The sequence below is a fragment of the Malaclemys terrapin genome, chromosome 4 (assembly GCF_027887155.1).
Source record: "Malaclemys terrapin pileata isolate rMalTer1 chromosome 4, rMalTer1.hap1, whole genome shotgun sequence".
In the NCBI taxonomy this organism is placed as follows: Eukaryota; Metazoa; Chordata; order Testudines; family Emydidae; genus Malaclemys; species Malaclemys terrapin.
Window position 1 is genome coordinate 33,517,334 of NC_071508.1, and position 16,990 is coordinate 33,534,323.

At 51.9% G+C, this 16,990-nt stretch overlaps 1 protein-coding gene across 1 annotated transcript in view; it reads left to right on the plus strand.

The window, feature by feature from the left end:
• The window catches only part of LOC128836095 (zona pellucida sperm-binding protein 1-like), a 38,047-nt gene that overhangs the window by 16,816 nt on the left and 4,241 nt on the right, over positions 1 to 16,990 (plus strand). Inside the window, 11 exon segments of the mRNA XM_054026116.1 lie at positions 1,890 to 2,093; positions 7,311 to 7,432; positions 7,600 to 7,828; positions 8,272 to 8,415; positions 8,988 to 9,172; positions 9,260 to 9,357; positions 9,985 to 10,112; positions 10,208 to 10,397; positions 10,479 to 10,620; positions 11,726 to 11,810; positions 12,348 to 12,473. Of these exon segments, the coding sequence (XP_053882091.1) occupies positions 1,890 to 2,093; positions 7,311 to 7,432; positions 7,600 to 7,828; positions 8,272 to 8,415; positions 8,988 to 9,172; positions 9,260 to 9,357; positions 9,985 to 10,112; positions 10,208 to 10,397; positions 10,479 to 10,620; positions 11,726 to 11,810; positions 12,348 to 12,473 (1,653 nt within the window).

Genomic DNA, 16,990 nt, shown 5'->3' on the forward strand with positions numbered 1-16,990 from the left:
TTGTGTCAAAGCACATTCACCGCTTAAATACAGTTCTCTGGTTTAGTTATTTGGTACAGTAACTTGCAAACCGTGAAGCCGGTAGCGCTCCAGCAAAAGACGCTCGGGGGACCCCGAGTGCGAGTGGCTGCAGCAAAACTAACAACTCGTACCGAGATGATGTCACAGCGGGCGATCCCCCCCCACACACACAAATTCGGAGAGCCTTAATATAGTTGAAATACACTGAATTACAGATTTTTGGATGGACAGAATGGAAAAAATAGTAGCTATTTTGCTAAAAATTAAGGACAGCTGTTAGTGTACAGGACTTCTGGCACTGCATTTCTGACTATACCACTGCCTCATTCAGTGACCCTGGGCAAGTCACTAAGGCCTGCTCTACACACAGATTTTGTGCCAGGGTAACTATTTTGGTTAGGGGTATAGTTTTTTTTTAAACCAATTTAGTTATCCCAGTACAACCCCAAGTGTGGATGTAATTCTATACTGGTACAAGCACTTTGATACCAAGTCCATGCCAAGAAGTTGTCCCACTTTCATTATATTGGTACTGTTAAAATGAGAGAATTTTCCTGCGCCACCAAGGCCTTACACTCGATCTGTTTCCACCTATTTATGATTTTCCACTTGCCGCTTTGTGATGCTCACACTGCAGGAGCTTTACAAGCATAAAGTATTTTTATGGCTGTGTATCACGAGTGGGGTGCATGGCTAGGAGCCTGACCTTTGCCTCGCCTCACAAGATATGGAGGTGCAAGACCTGAGTAACGTTTCCCCTGGGTCATGGTTTACGGACAGGACTCACAGGGCACACAGCAGCCCAATTTATTTTCACCAGTTCCATTCAGGAAAGTAAATGGAGACACGGGGGGGGGGAAGGGCGGGATCCTGCCCCGCAGACACACCCCAACAACATCCTCCAGACAGCTCAACCCGACTAGCGGCTCCTCTCATGCCCCAGGCTCGCCAGCCACCCTGGCCCCTCCAGCTTGCCCCGTGACTGGTGCCCGGGGCCGGGGGCGCAGCTCCAGCCCCAGGGGGACGCAAATCCGGACAGTGCCAGCTTCCCGCAACGCACTGGCGACCACAACCCCCCCCCCCCCCCAGGGGCACCCCGCAGCCCTGCGATGGCTGCTGAGCGGCACCCAGAGACACCCCCCACCCAAAGGACAGGGGCCTGCGCCCCCCCTCCCCCGACGGCTTGCTGCCTCACAGGGGCAGGTTGGTCGCATCGCAGGGGCCGCTGGGAGTTGTAGTTTTCGGCCGCTCCCCTCTCCCGGCTCTCCCTGGAGCGTGAGGCCCGGCCGGACTACAGCCCCCAGCATGCCCTGGGCAGGAGCCAAGTATCGCACCGAGATGATGTCACAGCGGGCGACCCACACACACACATTCAGAGAGCCAAGCCTCCCTATTTCCCTGGACATGTCCGGCTTTTTGGCAATTCCCCCCGGACGGGGATTTGGGGACCAAAAAGCCGGATATGTCCGGGGAAATCCGGACGTATGGTAACCCTATTTTATTTTGAATGCACACTGAGGTTCTCAGCTAGTCCCTTGTTTCTAGGAGATGGGGCTTGAAATAAAACATCAGTTACCACAGGACTTGCAATAAAATCCTGAGAGCTCACAACACTGAAAAGGGAGCATAACAGGAGGATTCAATGGACGGGGGGGTCTTAGGGCTGAAGGGTTCGATGGTTTTGTTTCCCTTTCTCCCTGAGCTTTGCAATTTTCACCTGGCCCCTCCCCAGCAGCAGGCAGCTCCCCAGGTGCTGCCTCTCTGCTCATCTGATTCACACCCCACCCCCTCCCCTCACCCTAGAAAGCCCCAGTCCCACGGCCTTTCCACTTATGAGAAGTGACTGCTGGGTAGGGCTTCTTCCTTAGCACCTTCAGCTATGGGGCTGGGCTATAGGTATTTTGTAGGCTTAGTACTGCTCTGGTCTGTGGGGGCAGTCCTTGGGCAGGGGGACTTCCGTAGGGTCAGTTTCTCTGTCTTGCAACAGGGGTATGAGTATGAGTGTGGAGACTATGGGATGCAGCTGCTGGTTTTTCCCAGACAGGGTCACACTGTCCGCTTCAAAGTTGTGGGTAAGTGGCTGCTTCTTCAGAAAGCTAAGAAACCTCCTGGTTGTCTGTTCTCTTAGACATGCAGGAGGGTTTTATGGGTCTCCTGTGGAAACCTCTTACTTATACAATATGTAATGAGACCACCTTTTTCTTTTCCTGAAGTTCCTACTCTAGTGCTTCTTAGTGGCCTGGCTGTTACCCTCTAATCTTGAGTACCCTGATCTCCCTGAAGTAAGAGTCTGTGGCTTCTGTCCCCTGGAGAAAAGACTGGAGTTACCTAGCTGGATTCAACTGTTAGGGCTACATCTTTCCTCATAACAGCTTGCTGACTTTACCCTCTGCTATTTTTTGAGTCAGAGAGGGAATCATGCTGGGGGGAAAATGTAGAGGGACATAACAAAATGTGGCTAGGTATCCCAAGCTCTGGTGTAACTCAGCCCTCTGAGGCCTGGTCTACACTACGACTTTAATTCGGATTTATCAGCTTTAATTCGAATTAACCCTGCAACCGTCCACACAACGACGCTATTTATTTCGATGTAAAGGGCCCTTTAAATCGATTTCTGTACTCCACCCCGACGAGCGGAGTAGTGCCAAAATCAATTTTAGCAATTCGAATTAGGGTTAGTGTGGCCGCAATTCGATGGTATTGGCCTCCGGGAGCTATCCCACAGTGCATCATTGTGACCGCTCTGGACAGCAATCTAAACTCGGATGCACTGGCCAGGTAGACAGGAAAAGCCCCGCGAACATTTGAATTCCATTTCCTGTTTGCCCAGCGTGGAGAGCACAGGTGACCACAGATAGCTCATCAGCACAGGTAACCATGCAGGCTGATAATCGAAAAAGAGCACCAGCATGGACCGTGAGGGAGGTACTGGATCTGATCGCTGTATGGGGAGAGGATTCAGTGCTTGCAGAACTTCGTTCTAAAAGACAAAATGCAAAAACTTTTGAAAAAATCTCCAAGGGCATGATGGAGAGAGGCCACAATAGGGACTCAGATCAGTGCCGCGTGAAAGTCAAGGAGCTCAGACAAGCCTATCAAAAAACAAAGGAGGCAAACGGTCGCTCCGGGTCAGAGCCACGGACATGCCGCTTCTACGCCGAGCTGCATGCAATTCTAGGGGTGGCTGCCACCACTACCCCACCTGTGTTCGTGGATTCTGGGTCGGGGATAGTCTCATCAGCGACGCCTGAGGATTCTGCCGATGGGGGAGAGGAGGAGGAGGAGGATGAGGATGAGCTTGCAGAGAGCACACAGCACTCCATTCTCCCCAACAGCCAGGATCTTTTTATCACCCTGACTGAAGTACCCTCCCAAGCCAGTACCCAAGACTCTGACCCCATGGAAGGGACCTCAGGTGAGTTTACCTTTTAAAATATAAAACTTGTTTTAAAAGCAAACGGTTTTTAATGATTACTTTGCCTGACTTTGCATTCGCGGTCAGTTCAGCTACTGGAAAAGTCTGTAGCTACTGGAAAAGTCTGTTAACGTGTATGGGGATGGAGCGGAAATCCTCCAGGGACATCTCCATGAAGCTCTCCTGGAGGTACTCCGAAAGCCTTGCCAGAAGGTTTCTGGGCAGTGCATCTTTATTCCCTCCTCCATGGTAGGACACTTGACCACGCCATGCTTGCAGCAAGTAATCTGGTATCATTGCCTGACAAAGCCTGGCAGCGTATGATCCCGGTGTTTGCTGGCATTCAAGCAACATCCGTTCTTTATCTTGTTGTGTAATCCTCAGGAGAGTGATATCACTCCTGGTAACCTGGTTGAAATACGGGAACTTAATTAAGGGGACAGAGGTGGCCGTTCCTACTGGGCTGTTTGCCTGTGGCGGAAAATAAATCCTTCCCTGCAGTTAGCCAAGCGCAGATGGGAAATTGGCCCTGAGTTTTTCGCGTTTGGCTAGCAGGGATCTTCCCTGTTACCAGCCACGCGGTGGGGGGTGGGGTACCGTGATCATCCCAGAAAATTCATGGCGGGAGGGGGGCGGCGGCGGGAGGGGGGGTTAATTTGGTGCCTGCAGGGATCTTCCCTGATACCAGCCACGCGGTGGGGGGGAGGGGTACAGCGATCATCCCAGAGAATTCATGGCGGGGGGGGGGGGGGGGTTAGTTTGTTTTCTGGTGCTGCTGAATGTTAACAGAAAAACCGCAGCACTCTACTTGCCTGAAGGGGCCCAGACAAGCCCCCCCACACTGCCCCCCCAACTGGCTGAGATTGGACACAGCTCGTGTGGAGTGCTGCCACTTCATTTCCCAATTCTGCAGCACTCTACAAGCTATGCTTGGTATGTGGGAAAGGAGGGCGTAGAAGCTTACCATGGCCGCATGCAAGCTGAATTCTGTTGCCCAGACCTGTGATCTCTAGCAGCAAAGCCACAGGCACTCAGCATTAAGAGGCAAAATGCGACCTTGCACAGAAATCACATGTGCTATGTAATGTGAACAGTGTTGGTCACCGTGAAAGAGTATAAGCATTGTTCTGCAAAATGTAGCTTTTAAAACAATTCTCTCTTTTTTCCCCTCCCTACAGCAGCTGCAAATTCCTCAAGCCTCCCTCCTCCATCCCGAAGGTTATCACAGATAAGGCGTCGTAAGAAGAGAACGCGGGAGGACATGTTTTCTGAAATTATGGAATCCAGCCGCAGTGACAGAGCTCATGTGAATGAGTGGAAGGAAACAGTTTCAAAGTATAGGAAAGAAGTCAGTGAACGTGAGGAGAGGAGGGACCAACGTGAGGAGAGGAGGGACCAACGTGAGGAGAGGAGGGACGCTCGAGATGAGAGGTGGCGGCAGGAAGACCAGAGGATGAAGGATGCAACGCTGGGGCTGCCCCGGCGTCTGGTGGAGGTTCAGGAACGGCTGCTGGATAACAGACTGCCGCTTCAGCCCCTGTTCCACCCTCCCCACTCCCCATGTTCCGTATCCTCCTCACCCAGACGTGTAAGAACTCGGGGGGGGGGGGGGGAGGCTACGTACACCTTCCCATTCCACCCCAGTAGACAGCCCAAGCAAAAGGCTGTCATTTTTTTAACCTTTTCTTTGTGGCTTTTTCCTTCCCAGCAATCCTCCTCCCAAATACCACCCGGGTTCCCTCCCTCTTTTTCTAATCTATTAATAAAGAATAAATGATTTTTAAATGATAGTGACTTTATTTGGTTTGAAAGAAAGATGGGGGAAGGGGCAGGGTGGGTTCCTTACAGAAAATCAGTCAGTAAAGGGGGAGGGTTTTCATGAAGGAGAAACAAACAGATATTTCACACGGTAGCCTGGCCAGCCATGAAACTGGTTTTCAAAGCTTCTCTGATGCACAGCGCTTCATGGTGTGATCTTCTAATCGCCCTGGTGTCTGGCTGCGCGTAATCAGCAGCCAGGCGATTTGCCTCAGCCTCCCACCCCGCCATAAAGGTCTCCCCCTTACTTTCACAGAGATTGTGGAGCACACAGCAAGCAGAAATAACAATGGGGAGATTTCTTTGGCTGAGGTCAGAGCGAGTCAATAATGAACACCAGCGACCTTTTAAACGGCCAAATGCACATTCTACCACCATTCTGCACTTGCTTAGCCTATAGTTAAACAGCTCCTGACTCCTGTCCAGGCTGCCTGTGTATGGCTTCATAAGCCATGGCATTAAGGGGTAGGCTGGGTCCCCAAGAATAACTATGGGCATTTCAACATCCCCAACGGTTATTTTCTGGTCCGGAAAGTAAGTCCCTTGCTGCAGCCCTTTAAACAGAGTAGTGTTCCTGAAGACGCGAGCGTCATGAACCCTTCCCGCCCAGCCCGCGTTGATGTTGGTGAAACGTCCCTTGTGATCCACAAGTGCTTGCAGCACCATTGAAAAGTACCCCTTGCGGTTTATGTACTCGGTGGCTTGGTGCTCCGGTGCCAAGATAGGGATATGGGTTCCGTCTATTGCCCCACCACAGTTAGGGAATCCCATTGCAGCAAAACCATCCACTATAGCCTGCACATTTCCCAGAGTCACAAACTTTCGTAGCAGCACCTGAGTGATTGCTTTGGCTACTTGCATCACAGCAGCCCCCGCAGTAGATTTGCCCACTCCAAATTGATTCCCGACTGACCGGTAGCTGTCTGGTGTTGCAAGCTTCCACAGGGCTATCGCCACGCGCTTCTCAACTGTGAGGGCTGCTCTCATCTTGGTATTCTGGCATTTCAGGGCAGGGGACAGCAAGTCACAAAGTTCCATGAAAGTGCCCTTACGCATGCGAAAGTTCCGCAGCCACTGGGAATCGTCCCAGACCTGCAACACTATGCGGTCCCACCAGTCTGTGCTTGTTTCCCTTGCCCAGAATCGGCGTTCCATGGATAGAATCTGCCCCATTAACAACATGATCTCCAAAGCACCGGGGCCTGTGGTTTCACTGAATTCTGTATCCGTGTCTGTGTCCATGTCCTCATCATGCTGCCGCCGCCGCTGCCTCCTCGCCTCGTTTCTCTGGTCCTGGCTGAGCATAAACTCCACGAGAACGTGCGAGGTGTTTACAATATTCATGACTGCTGTCTTGAGCTCAGCGGGCTCCATGCTTGCCATGGTATGGAGTCTGCAGTGTTCACCCACCCAGGAAAAAAGGCGCGAAAATGGTTGTCTGCCGTCCGTTGCTTTCATGCAGGGAGGGAGGGAGGGAGGAGGTGAGGCTGTACCCAGAACCACCTGCGACAATGTTTTTTGTCCCATCAGGCACTGGGATCTTAACCCACAATCCCAATGGGCGCGGGAGACTGCGGGAACTATGGGATAGCTATGGAATTGCTACCCACAGTGCAACGGTGCAGAAATCGACGCTAGCCCCAGTACTTGGACGCACACCACCGAAGTAATGTGCTTAGTGTGGCCGCATCCATTTCGACTTTATACAACCTGTTTTTCAAATCCGAATTATCTAAATTCGGATTAATCCCGTAGTGTAGACATACCCTGAGTTGCAGACACCTGAATCCTGTGCCCTCTGTGGGCTATCACCTCACTGTTGTCATGCAAAAGTGTGGGATGGCCTGGCCACTATCAGCACTCCTGGCTGTAGGTCAGGCTTGATAAATGTGGGCTATCCTGTACCTTTTGAGCTGCTTACCACCATGCTAAAGCTCCACTAAACTGAAGGATGGGACCAAAAAAACAGTCTCTGGTCCAAACTTGGCTACTTGACAAAGCTTCATTATGGGCTTTAACTCTTCCTTACCCATGACATGTATGACTCTCTCCACAGATGAGTTTGGGACACCCTTCGAAGTTACCAACTGCTCCATTTGTCTCCATTGGGTCACATCTGGCGAGCAAGGAGTAGTGATCTTCTCGGCTGGCTACAATGGCTGCCACGTTCAGAAGAAGGTGGGGGGGGTTCGCACATGTACCTGAGCAACTACAGAAGCTGTAGCTGGGTCCATACCTGCTGCCCCAGCAGCCTGCAGATTGGGGGGAGACGGGAGGCTGTGCTTGGCACCTACAGACAGTCAGTATTGTGGCATAACCAACTAACTGGCATCTCTTCATTGCAGGATGGCCTTAACCACCTACAGGTCCGAGTGGAGGAACTATTGAGCACTGGGGCCATCGCTGCCACCCGTGATGTGATCATGACCTGCCCCAAGCCTCCTGAACATGACATAACCCCAGAGGAAACCATGCACTATGTGCCGCAGCCAGGCCTAGTGCACCCGGTGCCTGTGCCACAGCCGGGCCTGGTGCGCCTGGTGCCCCACATCTATCCTCCACCAAGAAACATAGGTATGTCATCTTGTGTGGTGGCCTTAACTGGAACTGTTCCTTGTCTCCTCCTCACAGCTGCTATGTTAGAATTGAGAGTGGTCATATCTCAGGGGAAAGGAGGTTGAGTGATGTGGCTCACTTCTCCCACAACAGTAGAAAAGGAACTTGAGATCACACAGGAAATTCTGTCACTGGTGCCTGCTTGATGACAGGCCACATCTTGAACCTGTGAGACCTGGCATGGGGCTCTGTACACAGTGGTTTGAGGCAACCTGTGGTGTGAGGATACTGGAATGTCTGGGGATCTGGAATAAAAGCCTATTTGAAGGGGTGGGGGGAGTATCTGGTGACTTGGCAGCTGGAGTAATGGAGCACACAAATGGCTACATTTTTAGGGAGGGCCGACTGCGATCCCTTCAGAGGATCCCCAGCTTTCCTTAATCCACACCCTGCTGTTCTAGGTGCCCATCTCACACAGGAGCAGTGCTGAGTGGTGACTGGGAAGATCCCCTGCCGAGATGCCCCAGGCCGAGCTGCTTGCTCCCAGGCTGGCTGCTGTTATGATGAGACTGACCCTACTACCCCCTGCTACTATGGCAACACAGGTAGGAGACCTGGCTTTGTGTTGGCGTATGGAGCCCTTTGCTATCTCTGTCCTGGGAAGCCTGGCCATATGCTCTCAGTTGAGATTGGTCACCACCTATTAATGTGGTGAACTAGGCTGGGATTCAGCTGCTGCTCTAGGACTCCTGTCTCGAGTAGAAACTACTGCCATGTACCCCTTACTCAGGGCAGCAGTGAGCGCCAGTCACATGCAGACTGAGTTACTTCCCAGAGCATGATTTTGCTGATCTGTCTTGAGTAAAGCAAGACTAACACCACCAAATGTGTGGCAAAAGAGCAGCAAGGGAGCACAGTCTGGCATCCACAGAGGGAGGGAGGTGTGTGTGAGTGAATCTTCTAGCTCCATGGGGTTGCATTGTGGGTTAGTATGGCTGGAACCTGTTTCCAGAGTGCTGCTGTATCTTGACAGATACAAGCTGCTGCCCTACAAGGAATATGAAATACTGATGTCTCAACAACAATCACTATATAAACCAGGGTGGGATCCAGGACTCCTGACCCATCGTGTTCCAAATCTATTACTCTGTCCTGAATCTGCTCCCTTGTATTGCAGTCACTGTTCAGTGACTCGTGGATGGTCACTTTGTTCTGGTGGTCTCCAGGGACATGTTTGATCACCCCATCATCCTGGACAGTGTCCAGCTAGCCTATGCCCAAACAGGGTGTGATCCCATCAGAATGACAGAGGCTTTTGTGATCTTCCGCTTCCCTGTCATGCAGTGCGGCACCACAGTCCAGGTGAGGATACTCCCTGTGGAAGCCAGGGAGAGTGCTCTGCTCAGGATCTTGGGGGACTAACCCACCCTATGTCTCAACTCCTGCCAGGTGATTGGGGACAAACTGATCTATGAGAACCAGCTGATCTCTGGCATTGATGTCCAGACTGGGCCAGATGGCTCCATCACCCGGGACAGCACCTTCATGTAAGTTGGCCTGCTCCATGCTTGAAGGGCTGGTGTTGGAGAAGTAACTCCAACCTTCCCGTATCCCAAGGGGATGGGAATAGGCTGCTTCACTGACTAGTAAGATACTGTGATTTCCTCCATTTCCCCACTTCAACAGCCTCTCCTGTCCAGAAGGTTTCCCAAGTATCTTGCAGACTAAGCTCACTTCAGAAGGTGGCTGACCCTTTTCTGAAGTGCAATGCACCATCTACCTAACAGCATATAGAAACAACTGCTGTAATGGGCTCATCTAGGGAGGCAGACCAAAATTACCCTCTGTTCATGGCACTTCAAATGCCATGAATGAGATTTGACTACAAGTGAGCAGGTGCTTCTCTCCCATCTGAGACTGCCCCCATGTGGCCATGCTCAGGCACTCCTGCTTAGTCCCTGAGTTGTAGGGAAGGACATCTGAGTTGCTGGAAGGGTTGATGCACTGACATCCTTGGATGCCTCCCATCCAAGTACTGATAGGGCCTGACCCTGCTTGTCTGAAGTTCTAATAAAGTGACTGCCAGAAGCCGTATTAGCTCAATCTGAATTCATTGAGCATCAGCCTGAACCCCTCCCCCCCCCCATCTCCTCCCTCTGCTCTCTCCTGTGCAGCTTCCATGCTCGCTGCATCTACAATGCCAGTGACTTCCTGCCAGTCCAAGTGGAGGTCTTCTTGCCCCCCACACCTGCTCCAGTCACCCAGGCAGGACCCCTTCGGCTTGAGCTGCGCATTGCCACAGGTAGGCAGCCCCTTTGACTCCAGCATAGAAATCCCATCTCCTGAAGGGATATAGGCATCTCAGCTCTGCTCTCCTCCTGCCTTCTCCCCACACAGACCTGAACTACAGATCCTATCTCACGGAGAGAGACTACCCTGTGGTGAAGGTACTCAAGGACCCTATCTACATGGAGGTTCGCATCCTGCAGAGAACAGACCCTAACCTGGTTCTGTCTCTCCACCACTGCTGGGCTACCCCAAGTGCAACGCCCCTGGAGCAGCCACAGTGGCCCATCCTAGTGGATGGGTGAGTGAGGTGCAGGCATCCATATTAGTGGAGGAAAGAATAATGCTTGGTCAAAATTGAACAGTGTCCCTTTGCTCTCAGGTGCCCATTCTTGGGAGACAACTACAGAACCCAGCTTGTGCCCATAGGCTCTGAGTTGCCCTTCCCAACTCACCACCAGCGCTTTGTTCTCTCCACCTTTGCCTTTGTGGACTCAGACTCCCAGATAGCACTTGATGGAGAGGTAAGGATGACCTGAATCTACTCAGGGGTGGGAAGGGTCCTTTCCTGGTCAGGCAGGGACCTGCATCCTCTACGCTTATCTTGTAAAGAGCAATGTCCCCACCTTTTGTGAAGCTTACCTCCTAGATGAGGCCATGGCCAAGTGGGAGGGTGTAGCTTTAAAAACCTCTCTTCCTCCCCCCCCCCCCCCCCCAGCATCAAGCTGGAGCAATTGGTTCCCTTGATCTCACTGGCCTATGATGCTCCTAATTTAACACCTTGCTTGAGTCTGGCACTTACAGCCATTACTCCCAAAATGGGCACAGCGTCATGATAGCTGCTTTAGGAACACAGTCCCTTGAACTACATGTGATCCAGGTTCTATATGAAAAGTGACCAGCTGGGAGTCTCTGCATCTCAGATGTTTAATGTCCTAGCTCCAGCTGGCTAGTGGATAATGCTCCCCAGGATTTCTCTCGCGTTACCAGCATCAGGTGTCAAAAGCCTCCATGGCATTGCTATACCTCCAAGATGCCTGTCTAGGTGCCACTTAGGGAACTGGGGCAAAATCAGTACTTGGTCCTGCTAGTGAAGGGAGGGGGCTGTACTCCATGACCTTTCAGGGGGGGAGAAGGGTGTACATGCACACATATTGGCCTGCTAAACCCAGGGTTGTGAGTTCAATCCTTGAGGGGGCCATTTAGGGAACTGGGGTAAAAATCTGTCTGACAATTGGTCCTGCTTGAAGCAGGGGGTTGGACTAGATGACCTACTGAGGTCCCTTCCAACCCTGAAATTCTATGATTCTATAACCTGGGTTCTCATGGGGCTTAGTCCAACAGCACCTCCTTGTCAAGTAATGTACTGGGGCTGGTACTGCCCTCTGCTGGATGGAATCTGTTCTGGTAAGCATCTTTCCAATGACCAGAGTCCAGCAAAGATAAGCCCTACTGCAGCTAAATGTGTCCTCTATTTAGGCCACATGATAGCAGCTAGTTGTTCTGGAGCTGAAGGGCCTAAATTCCCTCCCTTGGTGCTGCCTATGTGCAGGGAAGCTTGTCACAATAGAGTTGCTACCTGCTGGGTCGGAGCTACTCTAACTCAATTTCCATTTGTGTGGATTTCAGGTGTACCTCTTCTGTAGTGCCTCTGCCTGCCGTCCCTCCCGGCTGGAGCTCTGCAGGACCATGTGCCCATCAGGGGCTGCTATAAGTAAGTCTCTGAGGTCTTGCCACTGGTACACAGTGGAAGCTAAACATCCATGTGGGTTTGAGAGCACCCAGCCCCACTGCTTCAAACAAATATTTGAGGATATCCTGGGGCATAACAGCTAGAACTCTAACTGCAGTGACTATATAATGGAACAATGTGAACTCAGCTGGATCCCCTACATGTGACCTGCCAAACTAGCTAGGTGCATTGTGAATTTGGAGGCAAGTACCTGGGCTAGATGGTACTATGGTCTACTCTGTAACTGCACCCTTGCTATGTAGGAACTGAAATGGGCCACTGGGATCCCCAGAACAGATTTCTAATATGGGCTACTCCTGCTAAAATTGCCTCTTCCCACCTAATCCAAACCCCCAATGACCAACTCAGGAGGACATACTGAGCAGAAGCCACTTATCTGGGCAGATGGGTCTACATTGGCCTCTTCCTCATCAAATACTGCACTCTCCACCTAACCTTAGACAGCACTGGAGAGCTCTCTGAAGACCACTCCTTAACTCTCCCCTTTCCATCTTCCAGGAGGCCGCCGGTTTCTGCATATTGGAAATGGGACAAGAGAGCCCCAGGACTTAGTGAGTTCTCATGGACCTGTGATCTTCCAGGCGAGTCCTGGGCCACGCAGAGAGCAAGTCTATGAGAACACAGGTGAGTTGTCCTGCCATTATGGTTAACTGGTCTCTTGTGTAGTAGCCTGAGACCTGCAAGTCAATGTTGCCTCTAATGTGGGTATTACTCCATGTGTGCTAAATGTTCCTGGGACCCCACATGGATGAGCAAGAAGTGATCATCTTTATATATAAGCTTATGTTGATTTGCCATAGTATGACTCCCAGGAGTAGAACAACACTTCCTCCTGCTGTGGTGAGGGACAACCAACCTAGCATTCAAAGCAAGGCAGACCCCAGTGGGGCATAGAATCATAGAATATCAGGGTTGGAAGGGACCTGAGGAGGTCATCTAGTCCAACCCCCTGCTCAAAGTAGGACCAATCCCCAACTAAATCATCCCAGCCAGGGCTTTGTCAAGCCTGACCTTAAACTCCTAAGGAAGGAGATTCCACCACCTCCCTAGGTAACCCATTCCAGTGCTTCACCACCCTCCTAGTGAAAGTTTTTTTTTTTTTTTTTTCCCCCTTAATATCCAACCTAAACCTCCCCCACTGAAACTTGAGACCATTACTCCTTGAATAACCCCTTGATGGTGACTTGCAAGCAAGGGAGACTGTGCCTACAATCAGGGCTGGCGCAACCCATTAGGTGACCTAGGCAGTCGCTTAGGGCACTACAATTTGGGGGGGCACGGCAACCACGGTGGTATTTCGGCAGCAGGACCTTCCGCTGCCTCTGTGGGGGGCAGCATTTCGGGGCGGGACCTTCTGCAGCCTAGGGCGGCAGAAAAGCTGGTGGTGCTCCTGCCTACAATGCACTGGGCTGGTATCAGCACTGACCTCCGCTGGATGGAATTTATCCCCAGGAACTTTCTTTATTGACTGACTGGAGCCTGCAAAGAATAGACATCTCCCCTGCTAGGAAGAGAGGGGTGGTGACTTAATGCAGATGCTTGCCTGGTACACTGAGGCCTGGTCTACACTACGGGTTTAGGTCGACTTTAGCAGCGTTAAACCGAATTAAGCCTGGACACGTCCACACAACGAGGCCCTTTCTTTCGACTTAAAGGGCCCTTTAAACCGGTTTCTTTACACCACCTCCAACGAGGGGATTAGCGATAAAACCGGCCTTTGCGGGTCGGAATTGGGGTAGTGTGGACGGAATTCAATGTTATTGGCCTCCGGGAGCTATCCCACAGTGCTTCATTGTGACCGCTCTGGACAGCGCTCTCAACTCAGATGCACTGACCAGGTAGACAGGAAAAGACCCGCGAAGGTTTGAATTTCATTTCCTGTTTGCCCAGCGTGGAGAGCACAGGTGACCACGCAGAGCTCATCAGCACAGGTAACCGTCATGGAGTCCTCCCAGGATCGCAAAAGAGCTCCAGCATGGACCGAACGGGAGGTACGAGATCTGCTCGCCATATGGGGAGATGAAGCAGTGATAGCTGAACTCCGTAGCAGTAAAAGAAATGGAAAAGTATTAGAAAAGATCTCCAAGGCCATGAAGGACCGAGGCCATAACAGGGACACACAGCAGTGCCGCGTGAAAATTAAGGAGCTACGGCAAGCCTACCACAAAGCCAGAGAAGCAAACGGAAGGTCCGGGGCAGAGCCGCAAACTTGCCGCTACTACGCGGAGCTGCATGCGATCCTAGGGGGTGCAGCCACCACTACCCCAACCGTGTGCTATGACTCTCTCACTGGAGAAACACACAGGGAAGACGGTTCGGGGAACGAGGAAGATGACGATGGAGGTAGGTAGCTCACAGCAGCAAGGAAGCGGAGAAACCGGTTTCCCCAACAGCCAGGATATGTTTGTGACCCTGGACCTGGAACCAGTAACCCCCGAACTCACCCAAGACCCTCAGGGCACACAGGAGACCTCTGGTGAGTGTAACTTTGTAACTATTTGTAAACATTACAAAAAAAAAGCAAGCGTGTTTAATGATTAATTTGCCCTGGCAATCGCGGCCAGTACATCTACTGGAAAAGTCTGTTAACGTGTATGGGGATGGAGCGGAAATCCTCCAGGGACATCTCCAGAAAGCTCTCCTGGTTGAAATGGGGTGATTTTATTAAGGGGGACATTCAGAGGCGCCCGTTCCTGCTATTCTGACCAGAAATGTTCCCCGCTGTTAACCACGCGGTGGGGGGGAGGGGTGAAGTGATCATCCCAGAGAATCGTGTGTGTGTGTGTGGGGGGGTGGTTTACTTGTGTTTGTGCCGCATGTTAACCGGGAAACCGCAGCCCCCTCCTTTTACATTGAAACCCCATTTTAAATGGACAACCCAATTCATCCTTGATATGGGAAATGCGCTGCTGTTTGCAATCTTTCCCGCATGTTAAGAAGGTTAAAAAAGCCAAAACACTGTGGCCTACGATGGCTGCCTGCAAGCCGAAATATGCGACCTTGTAATGAAAGACTGTACCCATTGTTCCCTAAAATGTGTCTTTTTTAACCACCTCTCCCTTCTCCTCCACCAGCTGCAAATGTTTCTCCTTCGCAGAGGCTCGTGAACATTAGAAAGAGAAAACGTAAGACGAGGGACGAGATGTTCACGGAGCTGCAGATGTCCGCCCAGGCTGATAGAGCACAGCAGAATGCGTGGAGGCAGTCAATGTCGGAGATGAGAAAAGCCCAACATGAACGAGAGGAGAGGTGGCGGGCTGAAGACGATAGGTGGCGTCAGCTTGCAGACAGACGGCAAGAGGCAATGCTCCGTCTGCTGGAGCATCAAAGTGATATGCTCGAGCGTATGGTTGAGTTGCAGGAAAGGCAGCAGGAGCAGAGACCGCCGCTACAGCCCCTGTGTAACCAACAGCCCTCCTCCCCAAGTTCCATAGCCTCCTCACCCAGACGCCCAAGAACACGGTGGGGGGGCCTCCGTCCACCCAGTCACTCCACCCCAGATGATCGCCCAAGCATCAGAAGGCTGGGCTTCAATAAGAGTTAAAGTTTTAAAATGCAGTGTGTCCTTTTCCATCCCTCCTCCCCCACCCATCCCAGCTACCTTGGCAATTATCCCCCTACCTCTGTAAGGAACTAATAAAGAATGCATGAATGTGAAAAAACAATGACTTTATTGCCTCTGCAAGGGGGAGGGGAGGGTGGGGTGGGGTGGTTGGTTTACAGGGAAGTAGAGTGAACCGGGTCGGGGGGGGGGGGTTGGAGGGTTCATCAAGGAGAAACAAACAGAAGTTTCACACAGTAGCCTGGCCAGTCACAAAACTCGTTTTCAAAGCTTCTCTGATGCGCACCGCGCCCTGCTGTGCTCCTCTAACCGCCCTGGTGTCTGGCTGCGCGTAATCAGCGGCCAGGCGAGTTGCCTCAACCTCCCACCCCGCCATAAAGGTCTCCCCCTTACTCTCACAGATATTGTGGAGCGCACAACAAGCAGCAATAACAATGGGGATATTCTTTTCGCTGAGGTCTGAGCGAGTCAGTAAGCTGCGCCAGCGCGCTTTTAAACGTCCAAATGCACATTCCACCACCATTCGGCACTTGCTCAGCCTGTAGTTGAACAGGTCCTGACTCCTGTCCAGGCTGCCTGTGTACGGCTTCATGAGCCATGGCATTAAGGGGTAGGCTGGGTCCCCAAGGATCACGATAGGCATTTCAACATCCCCAATGGTCACTTTCTGGTCCGGGAAGAAAGTCCCTTCCTCCAGCTTTCGAAACAGAGCAGAGTTCCTGAAGACGCGAGCATCATGTACCTTTCCCGGCCATCCCACGTTGATGTTGGTGAAACGTCCCTTGTGATCCACCAGGGCTTGCAGCAGCATTGAAAAGTACCCCTTGCGGTTTACGTAGTCGGTGGCTTGGTGCTCTGGTGACAAGATAGGGATATGGGTTCCGTCTATCGCCCCGCCACAGTTTGGGAATCCCATTTCAGCAAAACCATCCACTATTGACTGCACGTTGCCCAGAGTCACTACCCTTGCTATCACCAGGTCTTTCATTGCCCTGGCAAATTGGATCACAGCAGCCCCCACAGTAGATTTGCCCACTCCAAATTGATTCCCGACTGACCGGTAGCTGTCTGGCGTTGCAAGCTTCCACAGGGCTATCGCCACTCGCTTCTCAACTGTGAGGGCTGCTCTCATCTTGGTATCCTGGCGTTTCAGGGCAGGGGAAAGCAAGTCACAAAGTTCCATGAAAGTGCCCTTACGCATGCGAAAGTTTCGCAGCCACTGGGAATCGTCCCATACCTGCAGCACGATGCGGTCCCACCAGTCTGTGCTTGTTTCCCGGGCCCAGAATCGGCGTTCCACGGTATCAACCTGCCCCAGTGACACCATGATTTCCACATTGCTGGGGCCTGTGCCTTGTGAGAGGTCTATGGCCATGTCAATTTCCTCATCACTCTCGTCGCCGTGCTGCAATCGCCTCCTCGCCTGGTCCGGGTTTCGCCTTGGCATGTTCTGGCTCTGCATATACTCCAGGACAATGCGCGTGGTGTTCATAGTGCTCATAATTGCCGCGGTGATCTGAGCGGGCTCCATGATCCCAGTGCTAGCTATGGCGCCTGGTCAGAAAAAAGGCGCGAAAGT